Source organism: Macrotis lagotis, chromosome 1 (genome assembly GCF_037893015.1).
Source record: "Macrotis lagotis isolate mMagLag1 chromosome 1, bilby.v1.9.chrom.fasta, whole genome shotgun sequence".
Lineage (NCBI taxonomy): Eukaryota > Metazoa > Chordata > Mammalia > Peramelemorphia > Peramelidae > Macrotis > Macrotis lagotis.
This window is the reverse complement of record NC_133658.1, coordinates 128,161,725-128,189,219: the sequence shown is the minus strand read 5'-3', so window position 1 is coordinate 128,189,219 and position 27,495 is coordinate 128,161,725. Positions and strand designations below refer to the sequence as shown.

The 27,495-nt window shown below is 36.9% G+C and overlaps 1 protein-coding gene across 14 annotated transcripts in view; it reads right to left on the bottom strand.

The window, feature by feature from the left end:
• Positions 1-27,495, bottom strand: part of AAK1 (AP2 associated kinase 1) — a 322,133-nt gene that overhangs the window by 79,802 nt on the left and 214,836 nt on the right. For all 14 annotated transcript variants that reach the window (XM_074207796.1, XM_074207788.1, XM_074207856.1 and 11 more), the window contains 4 exons: positions 26,103-26,206; positions 21,549-21,628; positions 11,839-11,993; positions 4,223-4,524 (listed from right to left, as the gene is read on the bottom strand). In XM_074207796.1, coding sequence (XP_074063897.1) covers positions 4,223-4,524; positions 11,839-11,993; positions 21,549-21,628; positions 26,103-26,206 — 641 coding nt within the window. The remainder of the gene's footprint in view (positions 1-4,222; positions 4,525-11,838; positions 11,994-21,548; positions 21,629-26,102; positions 26,207-27,495) is intronic.

The window sequence follows — 27,495 nt, the reverse complement described above, 5'->3', positions numbered from 1 at the left end:
ATTCAGGTATGGGTTAGGGAAGAGGTTGTGAACACAAGATAGTAATTCTAGTATATTTACTCTGTTAATTACTTCCTATTTATCCTATAGATAGCTTGCTTTATATAAATTCATTTGCATGTTGTCTCTCCCATTAGTACATAAGCTACTTGAGGGCAAGGACTGCCTTTTGCTTCTTTTTGTATTCCCAGCACTCAGCACAGTGGTACACAGGAGGTGTTCAATGCTTATTGACTGATGGGAAACCCAACTTAAAACAATGGGTCAGTCTTAGACACACATTACTCCACAATAATCTGCCAAAATCAGTTGCTTTTGACTAAGTGGAGTGATGGGAAGTATTGTGAAAGACAACCCCACCTTTCAAGGAACAGCTCAAGCCCAACATCTCCATGAAGTCTATGCTGGCAACCTCCACCTAAAATAAATTTTCCCTAGGATGGTTTACACAATTTGCCAAAATATTGCTAACTGGTACAAGTCACCATTTTCTCTTGCTACTCTGATACTCTTCCAATTATTCTCTCCATGTTGTATGTTCTCCTGTGTTCAAATCATCCTTTATTTTTCTACAAGATGAATATTCCTAATGGACAGGTCTCTTCACATCCTACCATCACTTACTGCTTAGAACTATAGTGCCTACTCTTTGCCTTGGTAAGGTCTTCCCTAATCTGCTACCACTCATCTCAGACTTCTCTAAGAGAATGTTAGAGGTAGAAGGGTTTCTTGTAGTTCAGAAGTTCTCAAACTTTTTTGGCCTCTCAAGGCTTTTAGCATCTCGAGGACTCTTTCCCCCAAAGAGCTTTTGTTTATGTGAATTTTATCTACTGATATTTAGCATATTAGAAATTAAGATGTCTTAGGGTTATTGTAAAAATAATTTTGAGCTCAATAATTTGATCTCAGGGCAGCTAGGTAGCACAGTGGATACAGCATTGGCCTTGGAGTCAGGAGGACCTGAATTCAAATCTGGTCTCAGACACTTAATAATTGCCTAGCTGTGTGACCTTGGACAAGTCACTTAAAAAATTGCCTTAAATAAATAAATTTTAAAAATAATAATTTGACCTCAATGATTATCTGAAAGGGTCTCAGGGCCAACATTTTGAGAACCAGTGTTGTAGAAGAGTTGATCCTTAAGAGTCTAGAAGATTTTATAGCACTAAACTAAAGATTTTTAGTGCTACAAATTAGAAAACGGAGATTCAAAGAGAATAAACTTTCTGCTTTGGATCTCAATATTCTTATGTTTGGATTAGATGCTCTTCATATAACAATGCTCCACACCAAAGTAGACTTCCCATCATTCATTCCATTTTATTCCCTATACCTGGAATATTACACCTCTACTATGAATAGAGTTCCCTGATGCCACAAATCAAAAATGACTGTTTCCAGTGAGTTTCCATAGTACTCTTGTCTAAGATGTTCAGTTTTGGAGTTTGATATGTACCTTATATCTCCAGCTATGAACTAAGGTCCTTGAAGGCAAAGTCTTACCTTATCTTTGTAATTCCCCTAGTGCCTCGTACTTTGATGGATGATGAAGCTGCTTGTAATTGTTTCATATGTATAGGTCCCTCTATCATAATCTGTTGTTGTTCAGTTGTTTCAGTCATGTCCAATTCTTTTTTTTAATTGAATTTGAAGTATGCACTTCTTTTTTATTTTTTTATTTATTTATTCTTATTTTTGTACTATTTTTTATACATGACTAAAATATTCTTGTTTAAGAGTAAACATAATACCCCCTCCCTGCAAAAAATATAGACCCACATGAGCAATAAAGTAAAGGAAAGAGAAAAAATAAAATTAATAATAATAATAATGATAATAATAATAATAATAATAATAATAGCAGCAGCCAGGTGGTGCAGTGGATGCAGCATTGGCCCTGGAGCCAGAAGCATCTGAGTCCAAATCAGGCCCCAGACACCCAACAATCACCCAGCTGTGTGGCCCTGGGCAAGCCACCCAACCCCATTGCCCTGCCAAAAAAAAAAAAACCAAACAAACCCCCAAATAAAATAAAATAATAATAATAACAGTAGTAGGGGCGGCCAGGTGATGCAGCAGACAGAGCACTGGCCCTGGAGCCAGGAACACCCAGGTCTAAATCCAGCCTCAGACACCCAACAATCACCCAGCTGTGTGGCCCTGGGCAAGCCACCCAACCCCATTTGCCCTGCAACTTCCCCGCCCCAAAACCCAATAATAATAACAAATGTTTCAGTCTGTGTTCCAACACCTCCAGCTCTGTCATGGGTGGATCACATTCTTTATGGTAAGTCCATCACAATAGCTACTTCCATATTTTTCCACCAGTGTCATTGCTAATCGCAACTCCCTCCATTCGTACTTCCCTACTACCATATACTATATTTTCTCTTTCCTTTCACTCTGTCCCTCTCCTTAAATGTACTATAGGGTAGCTGAGTGGCACAGCAAACAGATCCCCGGCCCTGGGGCCAAGAGGCCCTGAGCCCACATACCACCCCTTAGGCCCAGCATCCACCTTGCCCTATGGTCCCGGACAGGCCATCCAATCCCAGCCCCTTGCAAGAAGTAAAAAAGAAAATGTGTTATATCTGACCACTCTCCTCCCATGGTCCACCATCTCCTCCATCACTCACATCCCCCCCTTCCCCCATCCCCCTTCTCTCCTTCTTACTCTAGATGTCTATATCCCAATGAGTATATATGCTGTTTCCTCTCCTAGCCACCTTTGATGAAAATGAAGTTTCCTTCATTCCCCCTTGCCTCCCCCCCCTTCCATATCACTGCAATAACTCACTGTAATAATAAAAAAAAAATCGTATAAGTCATGTCCAATTCCTTGTGATCCTATTTGGAGTTTTCTTGACAAAAAATACTGGGCTGCTTTGCCATTTCCTTCTCCAGCTCATTTTACAGATGAGGAAACTGAGGCAAATAGGGTTGCCCAGAATCATATAGATCTAAGGTCGGATGACCTTGGGAAGATAACTCTTCCTGACTCCAGGCCTGGTGTTCTATCCACTGTGCCATCTGATTGTCCTACTTCATCATCCTATACATGTTTACCAAATAATTTTTCTCAAGCACAGATCTGACCAAGTGACTCTTCTATTCCATTATTTCTAGTGATTTTCTATTTTCTCAGGATAAAAATACCTGTTTCACTTTTAAAGCCCTACACAGTCTGGCTCCAATTTATTTTTTCAACTTCACTGGACATTAGAGCACTCTTTCTGCACTTTGTAGTACACCCAAACTAACCTTCTCACTGTCCCTCACATGTTACACCATCTCCTATCTTCATGCCTTTGGATTAGCTATCCCCCATGCCCAATTACCCTCTTCTTCACTCTGCTTCACTTCCTTTGAGACAATAGCTAAGGTATTAACTTCTACAAGAAAGTTTTCCTTCTCCCGCTAGACTGCTAGTGTCCTCCTTCTCTAACTACTGTGTATATATACTTGCATTTATTCACTATGTAACAAATATATATATATGTATATATATATATTTATATGCATATATCTCTCAAAAATATAAGTGTAATTAATTCATTCTTGGGTACATATATTCCAGAATTTAGTTGGTTGCCTGACATATTATAGATGCTTAATAAGTGCTTGGGGATTGATTGAAGAAATGTTATATCTGCCCAACACAAGTGCAAAACCTTTGAGAGGAAGGAGAGTTGTATATTTTGGCTTTTCTTACAATGACAAATTTAGTAGGGGTTAGAATAGAAGACAATTAAGTAAAGATGTCCTGACAGTCTGATATCAAGGGACAGGTTTATGTATGCACTTTGTTAAGTTTAATTTTCAATGTGAAAAGATCAAGAAGATATAGTTAATACTCTACTGAGAAGATATAGTCTATCCTCAAAAGCAACATTCAGAGGATAGTGAGGAAGTGAGGATACAGAGGAGCTGTCCATGGTAGACAGCTGACCTTTTCTTCTTAAAGGTTCCACCAACTGCCAGAAGCTACTCTAATGCATCAGATCCAAGGGTTACAATTTGGACTCTGAGCTTCTATAGCAAACCTGTCACCTCTGGGGTAAATGGGGTCTTCACTCAACTGCTGGGTTAGAGACTGGGCCATATATTTAGCCTGTCTCACCAAGGACCATCTCATTGTATACTAAGGAAGACAGCTGAAATTATCTGCCAGTTGACACAAGTACCCACTACAAATGGTTCATTTGGCAACTGCTCCTCTTACCTGCTGAGCTGGTGCCTGCTGCTGCTGCTGTTGCTGCTGTGGCTGTTGCTGCTGGTAAAATGTAGCCTGTTGTTGTTGCTGCTGCTGCTGCTGCTGCTTGAGGAATAGGTGCTGCTGGTGCTGGGGGGTGGCCTGGGCTTGAGCAGGCAGAGTCTGGGCCTGAGTGGAAGGGGTTTGCTGTGGAGTGGGTGGAGCCTGGGGCTGCTTTGATGGAGCCTGTGGGAGAGGCTGACTGACTGGAGGCTGGGTTTTTGGTTGAGGAACATTGGTGGGGAGGCCAGCTTGAATACTTGGTCCTGAAACTAGGGAAAAAAAATCAAAGTAAAAAATACAGAACCCTCTTCTGGATAAAATAATAAATCTTGCTTATAAGATATCAGAACAAAGTGAAGACAAGGGCCAGTCATACTGTGACTGTCTGGGTGTGAACCTGGGACCAAGACCCTGCTAGAGGCCCATAGTATTTTGAGTAACAACCACAGGAGTTGAGATTTTCAGATTATGTATTTTAAAGTACTCTAAGTTTAACAATGATAATAAAAGTGGAAATGTATAATATATTTTAGGGTTTGTAAATGCCTTATTGATAATATCTCATTTGAGTCTCAGGAGAATTTTATAACTTGCTTCCAAATTGAAGATGGAAAGACTGACTTGCCCACAGTGATATAACATTTGGGATTTAAAACTGGGTCTCTCATGACTCCAATATTTAAAAAGACAATAAGAGTGTATATCCTAATTGACTTAGGATTGTATGTTCACTGTGGTTTTCTGAGTCAATATGTACTTAAAGGGATCCTCATGAATAATTAAGTGGACCCCATTTCTATTTGAGTTTGACACCACTGCTATATTGGATATATGGATGATAGTCTAAGTACTGGGTATACTAAGCACTAAAATAGTTATCCTTTCAAAAACAGAGTGGTCTCTTCTCAAGCAGTAGTTTGTTTGATTTTTTTTAGGTTTTTGCAAGGCAAATAGGGTTAAGTGGCTTGCCCAAGGCCACACAGCAAGGTAATTATTAAGTGTCTGAGACCAGATTTGAATTCAGGTCCTCCTGATTCCAGGGCTGGTGCTCTATCCACTGCACCACCCAGCTGCCCCTCAAGCAGTGTTTTGACAAAGGACTCATTTCTAAGATATATATAAAGAATGGAGTTAAATTTATATGAATACAAGTCATTCCCCAATCTATAAGTGATCAAGGGATATGAAAAAGCAATTATCAGATGAAGAAATTAAATATATATAGTCACATGAAAAATGCTCAAATCATTATTGATAGAAAAATGCAAATACTGTGTGCCAAAGAGATCACAAAAAGAGTAAAAAACTTATGTACAAAAATAGCAGTTCTTTTCGTAGTGGCAATGAATTATAAAGTGAGAGGATGCCCATCAATTGGGTAATGGCTGAACAAATTATGGCATATACATATATATATGATGGAATACTACTGTTTTGCATGAACTGATGCAGAATCAAAAGAACACTGTTGATCAACTATTATGGACTTGCACAAATCAGCAGTATAATAATCAAAGACAATTCTAAAAGACTTGTGATAGAAAATACCATCTATATCCAGAGTGGAGTTTAAATGTAGACCAAAGTTTATTATATTCAATTTTAAAAGTTGTCCTATGTATTATGCTTTTTTCCTCTCTCTAATTTTTTTCCAATTTGGATTTGTCTCTTCTTTCATAACCTGGTTAATATGGATCTATGTTTAGCACAGTTATACATGTATAATTTATATTAGATTACTTTTTTGTCAGGGTAGGGGAGAGGAGAGGAAGGGAGAAAAAAAAACCTTGTAAAAAAAAATGACTGTTCTAGACTATCATTGCTTGTAGTTGGAAAAATAAATAAATAAAATATTTAATATAAAAAAAAATAAGAGTGGTTTCAGCAGGTTCTATTGGGGACATAGCTTTTACTAACAACCAGAAACAAAATCAACATAAATCTGTTCATCAGGGACTACAGTATGTGCCCAGAACTTGGGACAGCTTGAATCCATGGCTAAAGCAACAGGAAATGATCCTAGCAATTTTACAGTCTAAACGTCGTCATCTTCCAATAGGTCATAAAGACCCATATAGAATTAAGAACATCTAGGAACTCCCAGAACACGACAACCATGCTATGTGAGGAAAGTGAGAAGTGATGGAGTAACTGTAGGTCAACAGGCATATTGATGCACTGTTGGTGTAGCTGTGAATTGGTTCACTCTTTCTGAAAAACAATTTGGTACTATGTCCAAAAAGTTATTAAACTATGTATTCTTTTTGAATCAGCAATCCTGCTACTATACCTTTACTTCAAAGAGGGCAAAGAAAGTGGGAAAGGAATCCTATGTATAAAGATATTTACAGCAGCTCTTTTTGTGGTAGTAAAGAATTGGAAACAAAGAGGATGCTTGGGAAATGGTCTAAAAAGTTGCATGATATATGAATGCAATAGAATACTATTCTACTCTATGAAATGGTGAGACATCTACAGAGAAATCTGGAAAGGTTTGTATGAAATGAAACAAAATGAAGTGAGCAGAACCAGTTAAACAGTTTTTACAAGTCAAATAACTTTGAGAAATTTAGAAAATCTCATCCACATAATGAACAATCATTGATTCCAAAAGGCTAATACTGAAACATTTTCTCACATGATGACAGAGAAGTGACAAACAGATGATAGAGACTTAAGAGTGCACATTGAGGTCTACTGCTTTTTTTGGATATGGTTAATGTTCGGCATGATTATACATATGTATGTGTAAATGATTTTGTTTTTCTTGCTTTCTGAAGAGGGGGGAGATGGAGGGAAAGCTAGGAAGAAAGAATTTGGATCTGAAAATAAAACAATTTTAAAAAATAGCAGGCTACCATGTGCCAGTAACTCTCCCACACCCATTGCTCCTTAAAAGGACAGATTTCAGATATCATCACCACTCACAGGACATTTTCTGGGATCCAGGTTGGAAAATGGGGTAAAGGAGAAAAAGTAACATGCTTAAAAAGCTCTTCATCATTACCAGTATATACAAATTCCTGGTATTTTTCTATGCTCAGTTGCCTTGTCATAGTCTATCAAATCAATAGGATATAACAAGGCTCATGGCTAGAGTCTAAAATACTTTTGTCCAATTTCCAGAAGTAGTGACATAACAAAAAAGAAAACATCTGGTTTTTGCCTGGAGCAGAAAGGAGACAAAAGAGGAAGGAAATAACTGAAAATTTATAATTCTTCAGCAAGACCATTATGCAAAGAGATCATTAATGATCATAGCTACTGTTTGGACTGCATCACTAGCCAGCTTCTGATAATCTGTAACCATTTTCACGTAGGGGAATCTCTATCATAAAGGCTGCAATGAAAGGCCCAATGCAGAACCAAAGAATAAGAGAAAAGAGTTAAGCAGTGCAGAAAAGAGTTTATTAGTCAAGAGTTTATTTTTTTTATTGTTTTTTATCTTCAATAGAAGAAAGGAAGGAGCAAGAAGTGTTTATCAGTTTTGATTTCTTTAGCATGGTTACTTCATATATAGTTATTTGTAGAAACAGTTTCAATGAGTTATGGATAAATTATTATTAATTTTTCACTTTAATCTGAATGAATAATTGTTAGATAATACAAGATAGGATAAGAAAGAATAATATTCCAGGAGAACATTTTACATGATGATCACAATGCTGAAAAGGTAAACAACTCTGATCAATCAGTAAATTTATTGTTATTGCTGTGTTAAATTTAGTGTTCACTTAAAAAACAAAACTACATAATAGAAATCCATGGTTTTGGATAAAGTCCTATTTTTTGTCCATGTTAATTGATAACAAAAAAAAAGGAAAAAAATTCAAAAATAGAATAAAGAAACTAGGACTGGGATTCCATGGTGCATAAAGCAAGAACGATAAGCAGTCTATTTGTTATGACTATTAGCAATATGCAAGTTATAGAAATACACAAAAAAGTGGAAATTTGGGGCCCTGGAGGTATGAAAAAAAACTGTGGATAACTGTTCCCAGTGACATAAAGGTACTGCACCATGTTTACTTTTTTCCCCACAGGAAATATACATCAAGATGAATATTATATGTAGTTGGTTTCTTTGTTAGAAGATGAAAAGGTTTGAAGAACATCTCTTTACACTACAACTTAACAAAAAATATGAGAGAAATGATTTAAGACAAATAATAAGGTCCTCCCAGATCATCTGTTAAAGTAGAACACCCAGGACTGCCAACTCATCATTTCCCACCTAGCTATAAGATTTCATTATGACCCTGCTGGGTACCCTCCTCTGTTCCCTTCCAGCTTATTTTTGTGTTTTATCTTTCTTGTAAAGATTGTAAGTACCTTGAGGGCAGGGACATTTTTTTTTGTCTTTCCTTGTATTCCCAATACTTCACACAGTGTCTGGCATGTAATAGGGATTAATAAATGTTAAAAGACTCACTGATATAGTCAATTAGGTGATATACTATCCTTCTGGTATATGTACCTGATGACTGGCATTCATTTCTAGTGATTCTTTTTGGAATAAATTAAACATTCAAAATGAAGTTGCAAATAATCTGTTTTTTAAAAGATGGGAATGTATGTCTCTGAGATATATGTTTGATGAAAAAAGTATATATTCCCAAAGATTAGTTCATCTGAAAGTGATAATGGAGGGGTAAGGAAAACAATGCCCAAATATAACTGTTAAACCAAATACCATGAGATTAAAGGTATGTCTATTAATTTACAGGAAAAAAATAAATGGAAAGAGAGAAGAAATATTAACTATGGGCTCAGGTAGACACAGTTAAGTCCCAATTAATGTAAATAAATTCCATGAAATAGTTAAATATATTTGAATTAGCACTATTTGAAGTTAGTTATGTAAATGTGGTTGGTTCCAGGTCAATGGAAACATGCATTAAATAATGTGACTTCAGGGGATTCATTACTCACATAAATAGGGACTTCATTATTACCAATAAGAACAGAAGGAATAAAAAATCAAAGTGAGTTTTTTAATGTAAGGTGGCAAGTAATATAAGTATGTGCTATTCCCTCATGACTAAGATATAGTGATGGAAATGTTCATTTTGCTCAAAGAGTATTTGACTGAAAAAAAAGAAATGATAAAAAGAAGTGATTTTTATGGATGGAGTTGTGTTGTGGACTGCTTGGGCAGATGAAAGAAATTAATAATGAACAGATTACAAAACTGACAGAAAGGCTGGATATTTGTGAATTTAACAATGAAGACATCTGCAAGAGTATGATATCTGCTAAAAAAAGTCACTGAAAAATTCTTGACTCTTCAAGATTATAGAGGAAGTAAGGGGGGAATTGTTCATCTGGACTTGATTTGAGCCAATAAATCAGGAAATGTTTAGTGAAATGTTTAGTGAAATATTTTTCTAGTCTATATATCCCTGTGTTATATACCCCAAAGTAACTGATCTACTACTGTTCTTCACACAGGTCAATCTATCTCCTAACCCTTTATCTTTGTATTGGCTTTTGCCCAAGCCTGGAAGGGGGTTCCTTAATTTCCAATTCTTAGAAACCCTTTTTTTCTTTTAAGACTTAGCTCAAATACTTCTTTCTGCTTGAAGCCTTTTCCATTTCCCACAATGGCTAATGCTTTCCTTTCCAAATTTACCTTGTATCTGATTTATGTGTGTTTTACATAAGCAGATGGCCATTTATCAAAGCATTTTAGTCACTGTACAATCTGGCCTTAACCTGCCTCTTCTTCAAGAATGATTTCCCTTCAGGGACTCTCAAATGCCAAACAAACCAGATTACTGATTTTTAGCTCATTTTGTCTGTTCTCACCTCCCTGCATATGGGGCAGGCTGTCTCCTAGACCTGAACTGTAATCTCTGTTCATCAGGAGTGTTGAGACTCATGAATACTCCCCCCCCCTTTAATATTTGGATAACTTTGGATATATTTCAATATAATTAAATTCCTTTGGGATATTAAATCTTATGCATTTTTTGTTCTTATATCTTATATATTTTGTGTTAAGCACTTAAAAACATTCTGAAAAGTGATTGATGACACCAAGAAGGTTAAAATTCCCTGTCCTCTTCACCACCCCTCTCCAGCCCTTCTATTCACTCGACATTCTCCTCTCAGTTGAATGGGATCTCTCCTTTGTCTCTGTCACCCTGAAGGTCATATCATATTTACTTGTATGCTTGACCTTATTCCCTCCCATCTATCTATTGCTGTAGGCAGTAGGATCCTTAAGGGTAGCGACTATGTCATTTTTTTCATCTTTCCATCCCTAGCATTAAGTACAAGGTCTGAGCAGAAAAATAATGAGAATAAAGACTAAAACTCTTTAGGTATCAAAAAGATGCCCCAATCTTTTTTTCAGTAATATTGTTACTATTCCAATACTTGTAGTTGCTTCAGTTGTGTTCTACTCTTCATGAACCCAATTGGGTTTGTTTGGTGGTTTTTTTGGCAAAGGCATTGAAGCAGTTTGTCATTTTCTTCTTCAGCTCAGTTTATAGATGAGGAAACTTAAGTAGACAGGGTTAAGTGACTTGCTCAGGGTCACATACACTTTCAAATCTCACACCTGCTGCTCAATCTTCAATTTTTCTTGCCCTTGCACTTGGCTACCTTCTATTTCTGGAACGCTCTCCCATCTTGCCTCCACCTTTTAGAATCTTTGGTTTCCTTCAAGACTCAGCACATTGGATAAAGCACTGTACCTAGAGTCAGAAAGACTTGAATTTAAATCCAGCCTGAGACATTTACTGCTTGTGACTAGGCAAGTCTCTTAACCTGTGTGCCTCAGTTTCCTCCTCTGTAAACACCTATCTCCAGAGTTGCCACAAAGAAATGAGATTATATTTGTAAAGTGTTTTGCAAACCTTAAAGTAGAATATGAAAGCTAACTACTAATTAGTCTGATCCTCAGACTGCTAGTACCCTCTCTCCTAAAGTTACTATTACACATATACATGTTATGCCCCCCCATTTGAATGTAAGCTTCCTGAGGTTAGGAAATGGTGTTTTTTTTTATTTTTTTGCTGCTTCTTTGTCTCAGAACTCAGCAGTGGCTAGCTTACTAGTAGATACTTAATAGATGCTTCTTGATTTATTTTAAACAGCATAGAAGTACAGGATTTAAAAGTGAGGAAACTGGGCCCTAGAGAAGGAAAGTAATGATGATATTGTTTGTCCTTCATTCTCGAAGAAGACCATGACATCATGGGACAAGCATGTGAATTGGATCTGAGTGAGAGGCTGTGTGCTAAGTGACCAGCCTCACTTTCTCCTCCGAGTCCAGTGGCCAGATTTGAATTGTCTCTAGATTACTCAAAGTGTATGACCAGAGATAAAGAGACAGAAGATAAGCTGTGAGTTCAGACTCAGTCTAGTACTGCTTTTCTAATGTGGACCAGTTGGGCACTCTCCTATCCTCTTTGTCTACAAGAAGGATGTTCAGGGACAGTGAGCAGTCAATATGATGTCACCAGACCTCATTCTAAAAGCCACACTAACCAGTCTTTATCCTCCATCCTAGGCAAGGCTGGAATCATGATGGTGATGAAATAAGTTAGACTACCTTAGTTGGCCAATTTCTTTACCTGTAGGTTGAGCAGGGGGTTGGACAGTGGCCCTCTTTCGAGGAGTCAAGGCTGGCTGGATAGGGAGAATTCCTGGGTTTGGTTGGGTCTGTCCAGCTTTTGGCCTTTGGCGAGGTGCAATTGACGTCTCTGTTGTGGGAATAGGATCTGTGAGCCTATAAAAGGTTAAAAAAAGATCAAGTTAGAGGTGGACATTAAAGATGCATATTTGGGTGTTGATGGGAGATTTTTACTGTGATCAAAAGGTCAGAACAGTTATTTTCCAATAATCCTAATAAAGATACAAACTTTGAGGTAGCTGATAATCATCAACTAATAAATGCTAACTAGTCTGAGCTTAAAACACAAAGATGATTGTACTCATGCAGATTCTTCTAAGTGTGTTATAAGGGTTGTCAGGCACTGTCTTATGCAGCATTCATGGAATCCATTGGAGGTCAAGACAGTGAGATAAGTACCCCGACAACTTCTGAGAGCTTTTCCATCATTCAGGCGTAACAAGAGGTCTCAGAACCTTTGACAAAATTAGACCATCTCAACTCGTGTCAAAACTTTCTGAATCAAAGAGATGATTCAGGTCGGCTGCCTTAAATATCAATTTAATTATATCTAGCTGCCAGGTTGGCAAGCAGTAGGAATCAAGCTTCTAGAGAAAAACAGGTGTATTCTGTCGGCAGGTGAAGCTGATACCAACGAGTGAGATGGAGACAAATAATAAAAGGGCTTTGAGCCATTTCTGTGCATTCTTACTCCTTTTGGAAGAAGTATTACAACTCTCATTTAATTCAGAACTAGCCACAAGGCTTTGCTCCCAGAGGGCAGATGGGATCTTGGGTTGTGCCATAAGCCTGCCCTTTGGGCAGAATGAACTGACTTAGCAATAGTTGGACATAACATCAATGTGTCGTCTGCTTTTTTCTTCAATGTTTAAATCTAAGTACCCCCCCCCTTATATGATGCCTCTCCTGCTTTTCCCAGTTGCTAAGGCCACATCATGCCAAACCGCTTTGTGCTTACTTTGGCAATATGTTATATTTACATGGTTACATGAGTTTCCCTCAATAGGATATAAGCTTCCTGAGGGTGGAGACTCTTGTCTTTAAATCCTCATCACCTAGCACATGGAAGATATTTACTAAAACCTTACTAGTGAATGATACAACCAAACCAAGAGTCCATACTCACCCTAGTGTGGCCCATTTCTGAATATATGGAGTTGCAGGAAGCTCTTTATTTCCCACTGTTTATAAGCTGTGTGGTGAGTGGGTCCCCAAACCATCACATTACAGAGAATAAAAACAACCATTGCTAGCATTTAGATAGTGCTATAATGCTTGCAAAATGCTTCCTATACATTATTTCATTTAATCCTCTCAATCACCTTGTGAAGTAATACCAGTATTCTCTTCATTTATAGCTGGGAAACTGAGGGCTCAAAAACACTGATGTGATTTGCCTAAGGTCACACAACTGGTAAGGGTTGAAAGTAGAATTCAGACTGAGGTCTCTTTCTCTTGGCTTTCCAAGTCACAATGTTCATTGCACTGCCTCTGAAGAAACTTTGGAAAGGAAGATTGGAAAGGAAAAAGGTAAAAGAAATGGGGTGGCATCAAACAAAATGCAGAACATGGAGAGAACATTGGAGAGTCAAGGTAATAAATGAAAAGACTCTGCATTTAGACTGAAGAATAAGACATTTGTGATGGAGAAAAGGAACAGAAACACATTGAGGTATTTGGAGACACCATCAGGCAACCTCCATCTTTATGTGGCCACAACCAGTTCTAGAGCCCTATTGCTATAAGATTCTCAAACATAGCTCTGAGTGGGACTGAGAAAAAAGCAAGCTCAGGCAAACAACTGGCATTCTAGTGACTCTATGAGAACTTTATATCAGGTCTTAATAAGGAGAAATGAAGAGAGCCCTCTTTACTGTTCTTTGCTATGTTATATACCTATCATAGAATGAAATTTCCCCAAGGGCAAGGAAATGGATCTGACTAATCTTTATTTTAATCTTTATATTTACAGGCACTTTTTCTATAAGGTACAAATAAAAAGAAATATGGCTGATTTTTTCTTGGTGGTTTAAATCAACGTTGATGTATAGTAGTAATTCATATTTTTAAAGGGTTTCAAGGTTTACAAAATACTTTCCCATATAACCCTGTTAGAGTGTAATAGGGTATTATTATAACATTTCCCATCTAGTTAAACTAAGGAAAGAATCCAAATTCTGGCAAGGAGTAGGTACAGACTCTGAAATTCCCAAGTACTGGAAAAATTCATATAATCTTAATGCTGTTAAAACATATAGTTGGAAGAAAGTCTAGAAATTAAGTCTCTTTGTTCCTCATTTCATAGATCAGTAAACTGAGTGGGTAAAGAGCTTTTGTCCACATTCATTGACTGTGACAAGACCAAAGAAGGAAGAAAGCCATGATAGAAAGCCAAGCTACCAGACTCCATATCTACTATACTGCTGTAACAAACCTTTGAAAGCAGTGGTCAAAGCATAGTGATGGTCAAAAATGTCTGATCCATCAACAGACTCACCAGTGTAAGTGAGATTGCTTCCAAGGGATAACACATTTTGAGAAGGAGATACTCTGGTAGCTATATGAGGAAAATCATTTTTACTTTATGGTGACCTCAAGAGAGGGGATGTGAAAGAGTAGACAGAGGGCTGGTCTCGAGAGTCAAAAAAGACCCATGTTGAAGACATGCTTCTCTGATGCATACTAGATGTATGACCATAGACAAGTCATTTAACTGCCCCAGTTAACTCTCCAAGTTTATTATCGGCATTGATAAAAGGATTTTTTAAATTTATTTTTATTAAAGATATTATTTGAGTTTTACAATTTTCCCCCCAATCTTGCTTCCCTCCCCCCACCCCACCACAGAAAGTACTCTGTCAGTCTTTACTTTGTTTCCATGTTGTACCTTGATCCAAATTGGGTGTGATGAGAAAGAAAACATATCCTTAAAGAAGAGAAGTCCAAGAGGTAACAAGATCAGACAATAAGATATGTTTTTTCCAAATTAAAGGGAATAGTCCTTGCACTTTGTTCAAACTCCACAGCTCCTTATCTGGATACAGATGGCACTCTCCTTTGCAGACAGCCAAAAATTGCTCCCAATTGTTGCACTGATGGAATGAGCAAGTCCTTCAAGGTTGAACATCACTCCCATGTTGCTGTTACGGTGTACAATGTTTTTCTGGTTCTGCTCATCTCACTCCATCAGTTCACGCAAATCCCTCCAGGCTTCCCTGAAATCCCGTCCCTCCTGGTTTCATATACCACAGTTTGCTAAACCATTCCCCAATTGAAGGACATTTACTGGATTTCCAATTCTTTGCCACCACAAACAGGGCTGCTACAAATATTTTTGTACAAGTGAGGTTTTTACCCTTTTTCATCATCTCTTGAGGGTACAGACCCAGTAGAGGTATTGCTGGGTCAAAGGGTATGCACATTTTTGTGGCCCTTTGGGCATAGTTCCAAATAGCTCTCCAGAAGGGTTGGATGAGTTCACAGCTCCACCAACAGTGTAATAGTGTCCCAGATTTTCCACAACCCTTCCAACAATGATCATTATCCTTCCTGGTCATATTAGCTAATCTGAGAGGTGTGAGGTGGTACCTCAGAGAAGCTTTAATTTGCATAATGATTTAGAGTATTTTTTTTCATATGGCTATGGATTGTTTTGATCTCCTCATCTGTAAATTGCCTTTGCATATCCTTTGACCATTTGTCAACTGGGGAATGGCTTTTTGTTTTAAAAATATGACTCAGTTCTCTGTATATTTTAGAAATGAATCCTTTGTCAGAATCATTAGTTGTAAAGATTGTTTCCCAATTTACTACATTTCTTTTGATCTTGGTTACATTGGTTTTACCTGTGCAAAAGCTTTTTAATTTAATGTAATCGAAATCATCTAATTGGTTTTGGGTGATGTTCTCCAACTCTTCCTTAGTCATAAACTGCTCCCCTTTCCATAGATCTGACAGGTAGACTAGTCCTTGATCTTCTAATTTGCTTATAGTATTGTTTTTTATGTCTATGTTCATGTCCTGTAACCATTTGGATCTTATCTTGGTAAAGGGTGTGAGGTGTTGGTCTAATCTAAGTTTCTTCCATACTAACTTCCAATTATCCCAGCAATTTTTATCAAAGCGGGAGTTTTTATCCCAATGGCCAGACTCTTTGGGTTTATCAAACAGCAGATTACTATAATTATCTCCTGCTTTTACACCTAGTCTATTCCACTGGTCCACCACTCTATTTCTTAGCCAATACCAAACAGTTTTGATGACTGATGCTTTATAATTTTAGATCAGGTAGGGCTAAGCCACCTTCTTTTGCACTTTTTTTCCTTAAGTTCCTGGCAATTCTTGACTTTTTATTTCTCCATATGAATTTACTTGCAATTTTTTCTAACTCATTAAAGTAATTTTTTGGAATTTTGATTGGTAGGGCACTAAACAGATAGTTTAGTTTTGGTAGAATTGTCATTTTTATTATATTAGCTCTACCTATCCATGAGCAGTTGATATTTGCCCATTTATTTAAATCTGATTTAATTTGTGTGAGAAGTGTTTTATAATTGTTTTCAAAAAGATTCTGAGTCTGTCTTGGCAAACAGACTCCCAAATATTTTATATTGTCTGAGGTTACTTTGAATGGGATTTCTCTTTCTAGCTCTTCCTGCTGTTTCTTGCTAGACATATATAGAAAAGTTGAGGATTTATGAGGGTTTATTTTATAACCTGCAACATTGCTAAAATTGCTAATTGTTTCCAGTAGTTTTTTGGATGATTTCTTGGGATTCTCTAGGTAGACCATCATGTCATCTGCAAAGAGTGAGAGTTTTGTCTCTTCCTTCCCAATTCTAATTCCTTCAATTTCTTTTTCTTCTCTAATTGCTGATGCTAACATTTCTAATACAATATTGAATAGTAGTGGTGATAATGGGCACCCTTGTTTCACCCCCTGATCTTATTGGGAATACCTCTAGCCTCTCCTCATTGAACATAATGCTTGTTGATGGTTTCAAATAGATACTGCTAATTATTTTAAGGAACAGTCCATTTATTCCTACACTCTCTAGTGTTTTTAATAGGAATGGATGCTGTATTTTGTCAAAAGCTTTTTCAGCATCTATTGATATGATCATATGATTTCTGATAGGTTTGTTGTTGATATAATTGAGTATACTAACAGTTTTCCTAATATTGAACCAACCCTGCATTCCTGGAATAAATCCTACTTTATCATAATGTATTATCCTAGTGATTTGTTATAATCGTTTTGCTAAGATTTTATTTAGGATTTTTGCATCTATATTCATCAGGGAAATAGGCCTATAATTTTCTTTCTCTGTTTTAACTCTTTCTGGTTTAGGTAACAGTACCATATTGGTTTCATAGAAAGAGTTAGGCAGAGTTCCATCTTTCCCTATTTTTCCAAAGAGTTTATATAGGATTGGAACCGATTGTTCCTTAAATGCTTGGTAGAATTCACTTGTGAATCCATCAGACCCTGGAGATTTTTTTTTATGGAGTTCAATAATGGCTTGTTGAATTTCTTTTTTCTGAGATGGGGTTGTTTAGGTATTTAATCTCTTCTTCATTTAATCTGGGCAACTTATCTTTTTGTAAATATTCATCCATTTCACTTAGATTATCAAATTTTTGGCATAGAATTGGGCAAAATAATTTTGAATTATTACTTTAATTTCCTCTTCATTGGTGGTGAGTTCACCTTTTTCATTTATGATACTAGCAATTTGGTTTTCTTCTTTCTTTTTTTTAATCAAATTGACCAGAGGTTTCTCAATTTTATTGGTTTTTCATAATACCAACTTTTGATTTTATTAATTCAATAGTTCTTTTGCTTTCAATTTAATTAATTTCTCCTTTAATTTTTAGAATTTCTAATTTGGTATTTAATGGGGGATTTTTGATTTGTTCTTTCTCCAATTTTTTTAGTTGCATGTTTAGTTCATTGATTTCCTCTTTCTCCAATTTATTCATGTAAGCATTTAGAGCTATAATACATCCCCTGAGAGTCGCTTTGAATGAATCCCATAGGTTTTGATATGTTGTTTCATTATTATTATTATCTAGGATAAAATGGTTAATTCTTTCTATAATTTGTTTTTTGGTCCACTCATTTTTTAAAATGAGGTTATTCAGTTTCCAATTTGTTCTGCGTCTATATCTCCTTGGCCCAGTATTGCATATGACTTTTATTGCATTGTGATCTGAGAAAGATGTATTCACTATTTCCGCCTTTCTGCAGTTGATCATTAGGTTTTTATGTGCTAGTACATGGTCAATTTTTGTATAAGTTCCATGTACTGCAGAGAAAAAGGTATATTCCTTTCTATCTCCATTCAGTTTCCTCCATAAGTCTACCATATCTAATTTTTCTAACAATCTATTTACCTACTTAACTTCTTCCTTGTTTATTTTATGATTTGATTTATCTAGATCTGATAGCAGGAGGTTGAGGTCTCCCACTAGTAGAGTTTTGCTGTCTATGTCTTCCTGTAGTTCTTTCAGCTTCTCCTCTAAGAATTTGGGTGCTGTCCCACTGAGTGCATATATATTCAATATTGAAATGACTTTATTGTCTATGGTACCTTTTAGGAGGTTAAAGTTTCCTTCCTTATCTATTTTAACACTATCTATTTTTGCTGCTGCTTTGTCTGAGATAAGGATTGCTACCCCTGCTTTTTTTACTTCAGCTGAAGCAAAATATATTTTGCTCCAACTTTTTACCTTTACTCTATATGTATCTATCTGCTTCAAATGAGTTTCTTGTAAGCAGCATATTGTAGGATTCTGGTTTTTAATCCACTCTGCTATTTGCTTATATTTTTAAGGGAGAGCTCATCCCATTCACATTCAAGGTTATGATTACTAATTCTTTATTGCCCTCCATGCTATCTTCCCTCTGTTTGTATTTCCCCCCTTCCCCACCTTTATCCATATTTGCCAGTATTTTGTTTCTGAATACCACCCCCTTCAGTGTGTTTGCCCTCCTATATCACACCCTCCCCTTTCTTTCCCCTTTCCCTTTTCCCTTCCCTTCCTTTTGTTATTTCCCCCTTTTCCCCCACTCCCCTTCCCTTTCTCCATCCCCCCCCCCATTTCCCCTTTTAATACTTGAAAGGTTAGATGTTTTATAAGTTAGCTGAGTATGTGTAGGTTGACTTTAAGCCAAGTCTGATGAGAAGAAGATTCAGGTGTTTCTCCTCTGCTCCCTTCTTCTCCTCCTCTATTACCATAGGTTTTTGGTACCTCTTAGTGTAATGAGATTTACCGCATTCAATCCCCTCCCTCTTCCAGTTTCTTTCCTGTCCCCCTTCTTAAGGAGGTAGTGTTTTTTAGATCATTCTATCTAAGTCATAGAAAATTCTGAGTCCCTTCTAGTTCAGTATATTCTACTGAATAGAGTCAAAATTCCTGAGAGTTATTAGAGTCTTTCTCCCAAGTGGGGTTAAAGACAGTTACATCCCATTAGATAGTAGTCTCATGGATAGGTCATGAATGTCCATCATTTCTGGCTAGGTGTATTCTCTCTGTTAGAATTACAGTCCTCAAGATTTATGAGAATCTTTTTTTCCCCCATGCTAGGATATAGCCAGGTTCAACTTACTGGATTGCATGTTTTTTCCTTTTACCCCCCCCCCCCTTTTTAACCTTTTCATGTGTCTCTTGAACCTCCTGTTTGATGTCCAAATTTTCTGTTTAGCTCTGGTCTTTTCATCAGAAATTGTTGGAATTCTTCCATTCCGTTAAATGTCCATTTTTCTCCCTGGAAGAGAAGGCTCAGCTTTGCAGGAAAGTAGATTGCATTCCAAGCTCCCTTGCTCTTTGAAATATCTCATTCCTGGCCCTTCGATCCCTTAATGTTGATGCAGCCAGGTCCTGTGTGATCCTTACTGTTGTGCCTTGATATTTAAATTGTTTCTTTCTGGCAACTTGCAGGATTTTCTCTTTTATCTGATAGTTCTGGAGTTTGGCCACAACATTCCTTGGTGTTTTCATTTTAGGATCTTTTTTTGGTGAGGATCGATGTACTCTTTCAATAACTACTCTGCCCTCTGATTCCATGATATAAGGGCAGTTTTCCATCACTATATCCTGTAATATTAAGTCCAGGCTTTTTTTTCTCTTCAATGTTTTCAGGAAGTCCTATAATTTTCAGGTTGCCCTTCCTCGATCTATTCTCGAGGTCAGTGGTTTTGTTGATGAGGTTATTTTACATTTGCTTCTATTTTTTCTATTTTTTGATTTTGTTTAACTGACTCTTGCTGTCTCATGGAGTCATTAGTTTCTGTAGACTCCATTCCTTTTTGGGGGGAGGAGTTTTCTTCATTAACCTTGGCAACTCCTTTTCCAATTGGTCAATTCTACTTTTGAAAGAGCTTTCCATTTGACCAATTGAGGTTTTGAGAGAATTAATTTCTTCTTGCATTTGCTCATTTGAGGATCTGAGAGAATTATTCTCATTTTGTATTGGTCCAATTGATGATCTGAGAGATTCATTCTCCTTTTGTATTTGTCCAATTGTACTTTCTAAGGTTTTGTTTTCTTGTTGGAAGGTATTAATTGTCTCTCCCAAATTTTTAAGCTCCTTCCTTATTTCTTCAAGGAAGTCTTTCTGTGCTGGAGACCAGATTGTACTCTCCTCAGAGGTTCCAGGTCTCTCTGAGTTAGGGCCTTTCCATTCCAGGAATTTTTCTGACCCTTCTTCATTTTGCTAAGACCTTGAATTGGGGGGGAGGGGGCTGGTTCACCAGGGCTTGGGATTGCTAAAGGCTTTACTCACTGAGTGCAGTTTCTCTGGCTGGACAGTAAGAGGTGTTGGTTGCTTTCTCTGGAGTGCCTGTGACCTTGACTGAGGCCTTCTCCCTTTGCTTGAAGGGAGGAGTTGGAGCTATTGAATTCTTTTGCCTTCAATCAATGGTGGGCTTTACCCTGGCCTGAGGTCATTCCTCAGCTGGGCTGGTTCTTCTGCTCACACACCTGGGCCTGAGGCAGAAGTAGTTTGCATTTGTTTGTTTGGGAGGAAGTCTGAGTTGTAATGGAACCAGAGGAGCCCAGGATGGTGTCCGAAGCTCTCCTGCACCAGAAATCTCCCCCCAGCCTTGTCCCCAAGCTCCAGGGGGACAGCTCCAACACCAGCGCCTCTGCTCCCCTGCCGACCCAAGCCCCTGTCCTCCAGTCCCACCGCTGATCCAGCAGGTCCAGCTCTCAGGCCCTCAGATTCCTGGTTCCAATTCAGCTGATCCTCCCTCTGAGCCCAGACTCACCTGCCTGAATTCGGCCAAAGCTGCTGCGGGAGACAAATCCTGAGGTAGATGTTCTTTCTCCTAGATTTTCTTTCTGGGTTTTGTGGGTCAGATTTCTTTTAAGAGGTTTGTTTCATGTGATAGATGGGGAAGAGATCACAAGACTTTAGAACGGTGCCTGTCTTCTCTCCGCCATCTTGGCCGGTTCTGATAAAAGGATTTTACACACTGGGAGTATCCTTACTATGATAAAATCATAGGTCAAGATCCTCACACCTCTAAAGCTATGTTCATCTCAAAGAATCTCCTGCAGATTGCAAGTGCCCCTTTTGTCCTGGGCAGATTCTCAACCTGCCCATTCCCACTGGGGCATGAATTTATGTTTAAGCATAATTCTTACCTGGCTTTTGGCTGGGTTTTTTTAGCAGCTGCCTCACTGGCTTTCACTGGTTCTGGAAGCTTAGCAGGGATGGCAGAGTTCTGTGGTTTAAAACAACAAACAAAAAAGAAAATGACCTCCAAACCATCAGGAATAATCAAGAGCAGGGAGATGCTATGCACCTTTGTAGTCAAAGAAGACAGCAGAACAAAACAAGTATTCTGACTAGTGGATGTTAGGAAATACATGAACCCGTGCCTTTCTTCTGATCTCTGTCTTAATGGGATAAGAATGCTCATTCCTCCCATTAATACAAGGTACAATTTGTGGCAGCCTAGGAGATGACAGTAATCTGTGTAAGAGCACATGAAACAAATAATACTCATTAACCCACCATGGTTTAGTCAGACTTCGTCACTGTTATTCAAAGTACCAATGCAATAATGGTTTGGGGTCCATAAGGTCCATTCAACTTCACCAAGAGGCCTCACACTCACTTCTTCTAGGAACAATTCAACTCCTCTAAAATCATATCTATAGATACAGTATGTAGTCTCTTATAGCCCCCATTATATAGACAGACACAATGAAGAATTCAGAAAAATTAAGTTATTTGTCCATGGTCACACAACTAGTAAAAGTGTTGTCATCTGGAGTTGAACCCAGATCTTTTGATACAATGTTCAGTACATCTTATATAGTAGGTCATGGAATTATGCTGTCTCTCATGGACTTGAGAGCTAGAAGGTACTTCAGTAGCCAGCTAGTCTAATTCCCACATTTTTCAGGATCAAAATCTACAAAATCTACAAAATAATTTTGGACTCCTGGAAAAGACTGCTATTATTAAGTCTGTCTTTGAATGGAAGAATTAACTGGTGAATGGGAGAATTGGTTGATAGCTCAAATGGATCTAGTACTTCATTAATGTAAATTCTACCCCCACAGAAGCAGATTGAAACCCATTCATGACTGCCCATACTGTGTAATTCTTGTCCATGTCCTTAGGTTTGCCACAGGGGTTCATCCAACATGGTAGGTACCTTCCTTCATTCATTTGACATTGAGAGGTTATCAGTGGAGAATATGAACTATCTCTCATTCTTGTAATATATTACTCATTCTAGTAATGGAATAGGACCATTTTTTTCATCATAACTTTTCTGTGATGGTATCCTTTACTCTGGTACCTTTTTATAATTTCTTATTTGTTATGTGATATAGTCAACTCTTGTTGATTATGAACCTCTACAATGCCCTTTATGGGTTACTACTTTTGAATTCTTTGAAAACCATAACATTCCATGCCTTGCAGACATAAAACATCACATTGGTATTAAAAAGATAGAAGAAAACAAGGTCATTAAAGAAGTTTTGTACTTTTAAGAAAGTCAATCTAGCCCACTGACCTACTTCTCTTTAATTTTGGGTCCAACTCATTGTCAATTTGTACTATCTGCTGAGAAAGGAGAGGGAAGGTGGGAAGGAAGAAAAAGGACAAGGTGATGACAGAAGGAGAAAGGAAAGAAGGAATGGGAGAAAGAAGAAGAAAGACTCTTTTTTGATATCTCAACTACAGGTGATAATTTAGATAACAGGCATTGTTCCTGCCCTAGATTTTTGACCTATGTGGATGGGTTAGGCCAAATTCTTTTAAAGTAGTATTCCAGACTCAACTCAATAGCAGTTGAACGTCATCCACAAATAGATCTGAAGGATTTTATTATCCATAAGGAATCTCTCTTCTTCAACTTGGAGTTTGTGCTAAGTCTCCTCTATGACAATAGCGACTACTCTTAATCATCAGTGGTCATTATACAAGATTATCTTGCTATTTATGTATGCATGGGAATAATCTTTATGGAAAAATGTTCAAAGTGGCATTTTGCTTTACTGAATCAAATGCTTTTTTTTTTTATGATCAGCAACCAATTAAATACACTAAAATATTCTCTTATGTCTTCCAGTCAACTGTGTGGTGATTAAGATGTGGTTGACTGTGGAATATTATGTTCAAAAACCTACTTATATTCCCTACTAATACCTTCATCAAGGATGTATTTGATGCTTAAATAAACAATTCTCATAGCTATTTATAGCATGAATCTATTCTATTTACACTTGATCCAATCCAGATTTTTTTCATTATATATTATTTCCACTCTTTAATATCATTTCTACCTCATCTATCAGTATATGAGAACTCTGATGCTAAGAAAATCAAGTGTGCTAGCTCTTTGCTTTATGGTTAAAAAAAAAAAAAGGTTTGTCACAAAAAACCTTTTATAATTTTTTCTGTTGAACTTTTTACCTTCATCCTTAAATATCTTTGGGATTACTTTACCTAACTGGATCTCTGGCCAAGTTTTCTTTGCCATATTTTTACTCTCCATTGTTCCTTTGTTTTATGAGGAAACATTTTTTAAGATTTACTGTCAGTTTTCCTTTAGGATATTGCAAACAATTTTATATTCTAAACCAGCGTTGGCCTAGGATGCTATCTCTCTCCATTTAGCAAGTTAGTAAAGTGTCTAATGATGAATATGCTATTTATGACTTTTTAGTGCCCTTTTTATGGCAATTAATTTACATTGCTTAAATTTCTGCATGAAATTCTTACAGACTATGTCCTGTATTCAATCCATAGCCCATTTTTATACCATCAATAAATTGGTCAGGGTGGGGTTGTTTTTTCTCAATCTTTTCTGTCTTTTCATATCTTTTTTCTCATTTTTATTTCTACCAGTTTTGTACTAATTATGATTTTTTTTCATTAAAATTAGTGGTCTGACTACACAGAAAGCAGATTCTGGAACAATAATAGAAAACTGTAGGCAAATAAAGTTCTTTTTATAGGTATTCCTTCTTTAAGCTACAGACATTTGAAAACAGAGAATAATTCAAGCACCAAGAGATATAAGAATTGATTTGTTTCAAACAAAAGAATTTTCAGGGATCACAAAGGTCAATCAATCCAGCTCCTTTACTTTACACTAAGAAAACAGTTCTAGGGAATGCTTAAAGGCAGAGTAGGAATCGAACATAAGTGATGATCTGACTGAAAATCTAGTACTCTTGCTACCATGTCCAAAAGATCTCGATTAATTTAAATACCCAGATCAAAAAAAGAAATTAACCTCTGAAAGCTCTGAGGTATGAAGCTTGGAATTCCCAAGCACAAAAGGGACCCTTCAATCTAGTCTATGAAGATTCTAACCTCAGTGTTATAAAATTTCAAAAACTGAGGCATAAGGGATCAGGTGACTTGCCACAGGTCACACAGGTAATTAGTGGCAAATCCAGAATTTGAACCCAGGTCCTCTAACTCCAAACTCAATATTCTTTTTTTTTCCATTCCATACTTATTCTAGTTTCTATAGTTCAGTCAGCACCAAGGGAAATGAGATCAATAAATAGAGAAAACAAATTCTCAGGATGTCCAAGGCTCTTGGTTTATTTACAGAAGACGCCATTCTAAAGACATTGGCCTTCCAACTCACCTGGTATTTGCCTCAAGTTATCAACTCAATCTCCTGATACAATTGATTAATTAATAAATTACTTACTAGATTGATAATTAGTAACAAATTAATAAACTTAAGTCAATGGGAAAGAAACAGAGTCTATGGTCAACTCATCTAGAAGAGTTCTAGTCCCTGGAGTAAGTGATAGGGAAAGAACTAAACCTGTGGTTTCCTTAGAGTAGGGAGCACCCAGTGAGCAAACTTCCTCTATCCATTAGATCAGTAACTTAACTGCAACTTAAAAGATACCTGAAGTACTGATAGGTTAAGTGACTTATTAAGTGTCACACAACTGGTATATGTCAGAGGCAGGACTTGAACCCAGGGCACCCTGACTGCAAGGCCAATATTTATCAATGATTGCATATTGAATAAAAATGGGGATAGCCATGTCTCTATACCTTTACTAGTCTGATTTACACCTCTTATCTTCAGAATAACCTAGTGGAGTAGAGCGTGCCATCTTACAGATTATAAAGGCTCAAATTAAAGGGCTTGTCTATATTACAAACTTAGAGCTGGTAAATAACAGAGGGGAACTAGGTGGAAAAATGGATAGAATGACAGGTCTGAAATCACTTATCTGCCTGAGTTCAAATTTGGCCTCAGGCATTTACTCACTGTGTGACTAGGCAAGTCACTAAATGAACCTGGTTTGCCTCATCTGTAAAATGACCTGGAGAAGAAAAATGGCAAACCACTACAGTTTCTATATTTGTTATGGGGCAATGGGATTAAGTGACTTATCCAAGATCACAGTTACTAAGTATCAAGTATTTGAGGTCTATTTTGAACTGAGGTCCTCCTACTCCAGGGCTGGTGCTCTATTCATTGTGCCACCTAGGTGCACCAAACCACTCCACTATCTTAACCAAGAAAAACCACAAATGGGAACTTGGAGAGTCAGTCATGTCTGAAAAATGACTCAAAAGCAACTGATTTGGATTGAGTCAAAAGGTTTATATTCAATATTCTTTTTAGTACTACACAATGTGATGATGAGTATGTTCCACTCTAGATCCTTCTCTCCAAGAGACACAATTTCACATACCTGAACATTCTGAATGGGGCACTCTCTCTTGGCGAGCTTAAATGAGAAGTATGAGATCTGATAAATATCTGGCCTCTTATCAGGGTCTGGCTCCAACATATAACCTAAAAAAAATGGCATTGTAACAATTATTACATATGGCCAAAAAAATCATATTCCAATTATTGTCCCCTTGTGCTCCTCAAAACGTGGTGGGCAATTTTATCCTCCTAGAAAGTATCGAAGAATATATACACATATATATGTGTGTGTATATATATATATATATATATATATATATATATATATATATATATATATATATATATATATTATTAGAAAAATCAGTATTTAATGGTAACTTGGCATTAAAATTCCATAGACAATCTCCATTAAGGTTGAAAAACTATGTAAATTCTTAATCAAAATCAAATGTCTTCAATAGGGGGAAAAAATCCCAGTATAAAATTTAATCATTAGGATTCTGTTTTCAAGCCTCATTATGTTTTCATTATAATGATCTACATTCACTAGTAACCATTAACTAATGATAATATATTTACATTTTTATCAAAGATATCAGAATTTCACATAATTTGACTATCAAAGTAAGGATGATTAAACAAACATTTCCATTTGTTGCAACCTAGGATGTATGTTCTCACTTAGGCTAACAAATGGTGACTCTTTATGCAGAATCATAATTAGAACTCTGAATCCCGAATTTGCTAATTGTTATTCCCAGTTTTTTTATCTTTAAACAAAACATACTCAATTTTGTTTTTTCTAATGATTTACATAATGCTCATCTGTCTTTATTTTATCTCTTTAGATCTTTCTCAATAAATCTAGAAAATTTATTGTTTGTGTATAAAATTAATAAAAATTAGGCCTGAAATTGAGATCAGAAATCATCTATGTAGGGATCCTTTTTTACATCTTTGAAAAGTAGTTATCCAGTCCTAACTGAAGAATGCCAGTGGCTAGGAACCATTTGTGGCCCCAAGGCAGTATAATCCATTTGGAAACATAGTTCTAACTGCTAAGAAGTTTTTCCTTATACTGAGTCCAACTATGCCTGCTCATAATTTCCCATCACTTTTTCTTGTTCTACCAGCTACAGCAAAGTTGAACAAATCTGATTCCTATATAAGAATTTAAACATAGTTATCATGACTGCCAGGATCTCTCCCCTTCTTCATACTAAATACTCATGTACTCTAAACTAATCTCATACCAAATGGTTTATAGTCCTCTCTGATCATTTTGGAAACTTTCTTCTAACCATAACCCTCCAATTGTGGTGTGACTAGAGCAAAGGATAGTGAGACTCTCACCTTCCTCACTCAATATGCTGTATTTTTTCGAATGTAGTGGAAGATTTCATTAGTGGATTTTGGGGTTGTCATATCAC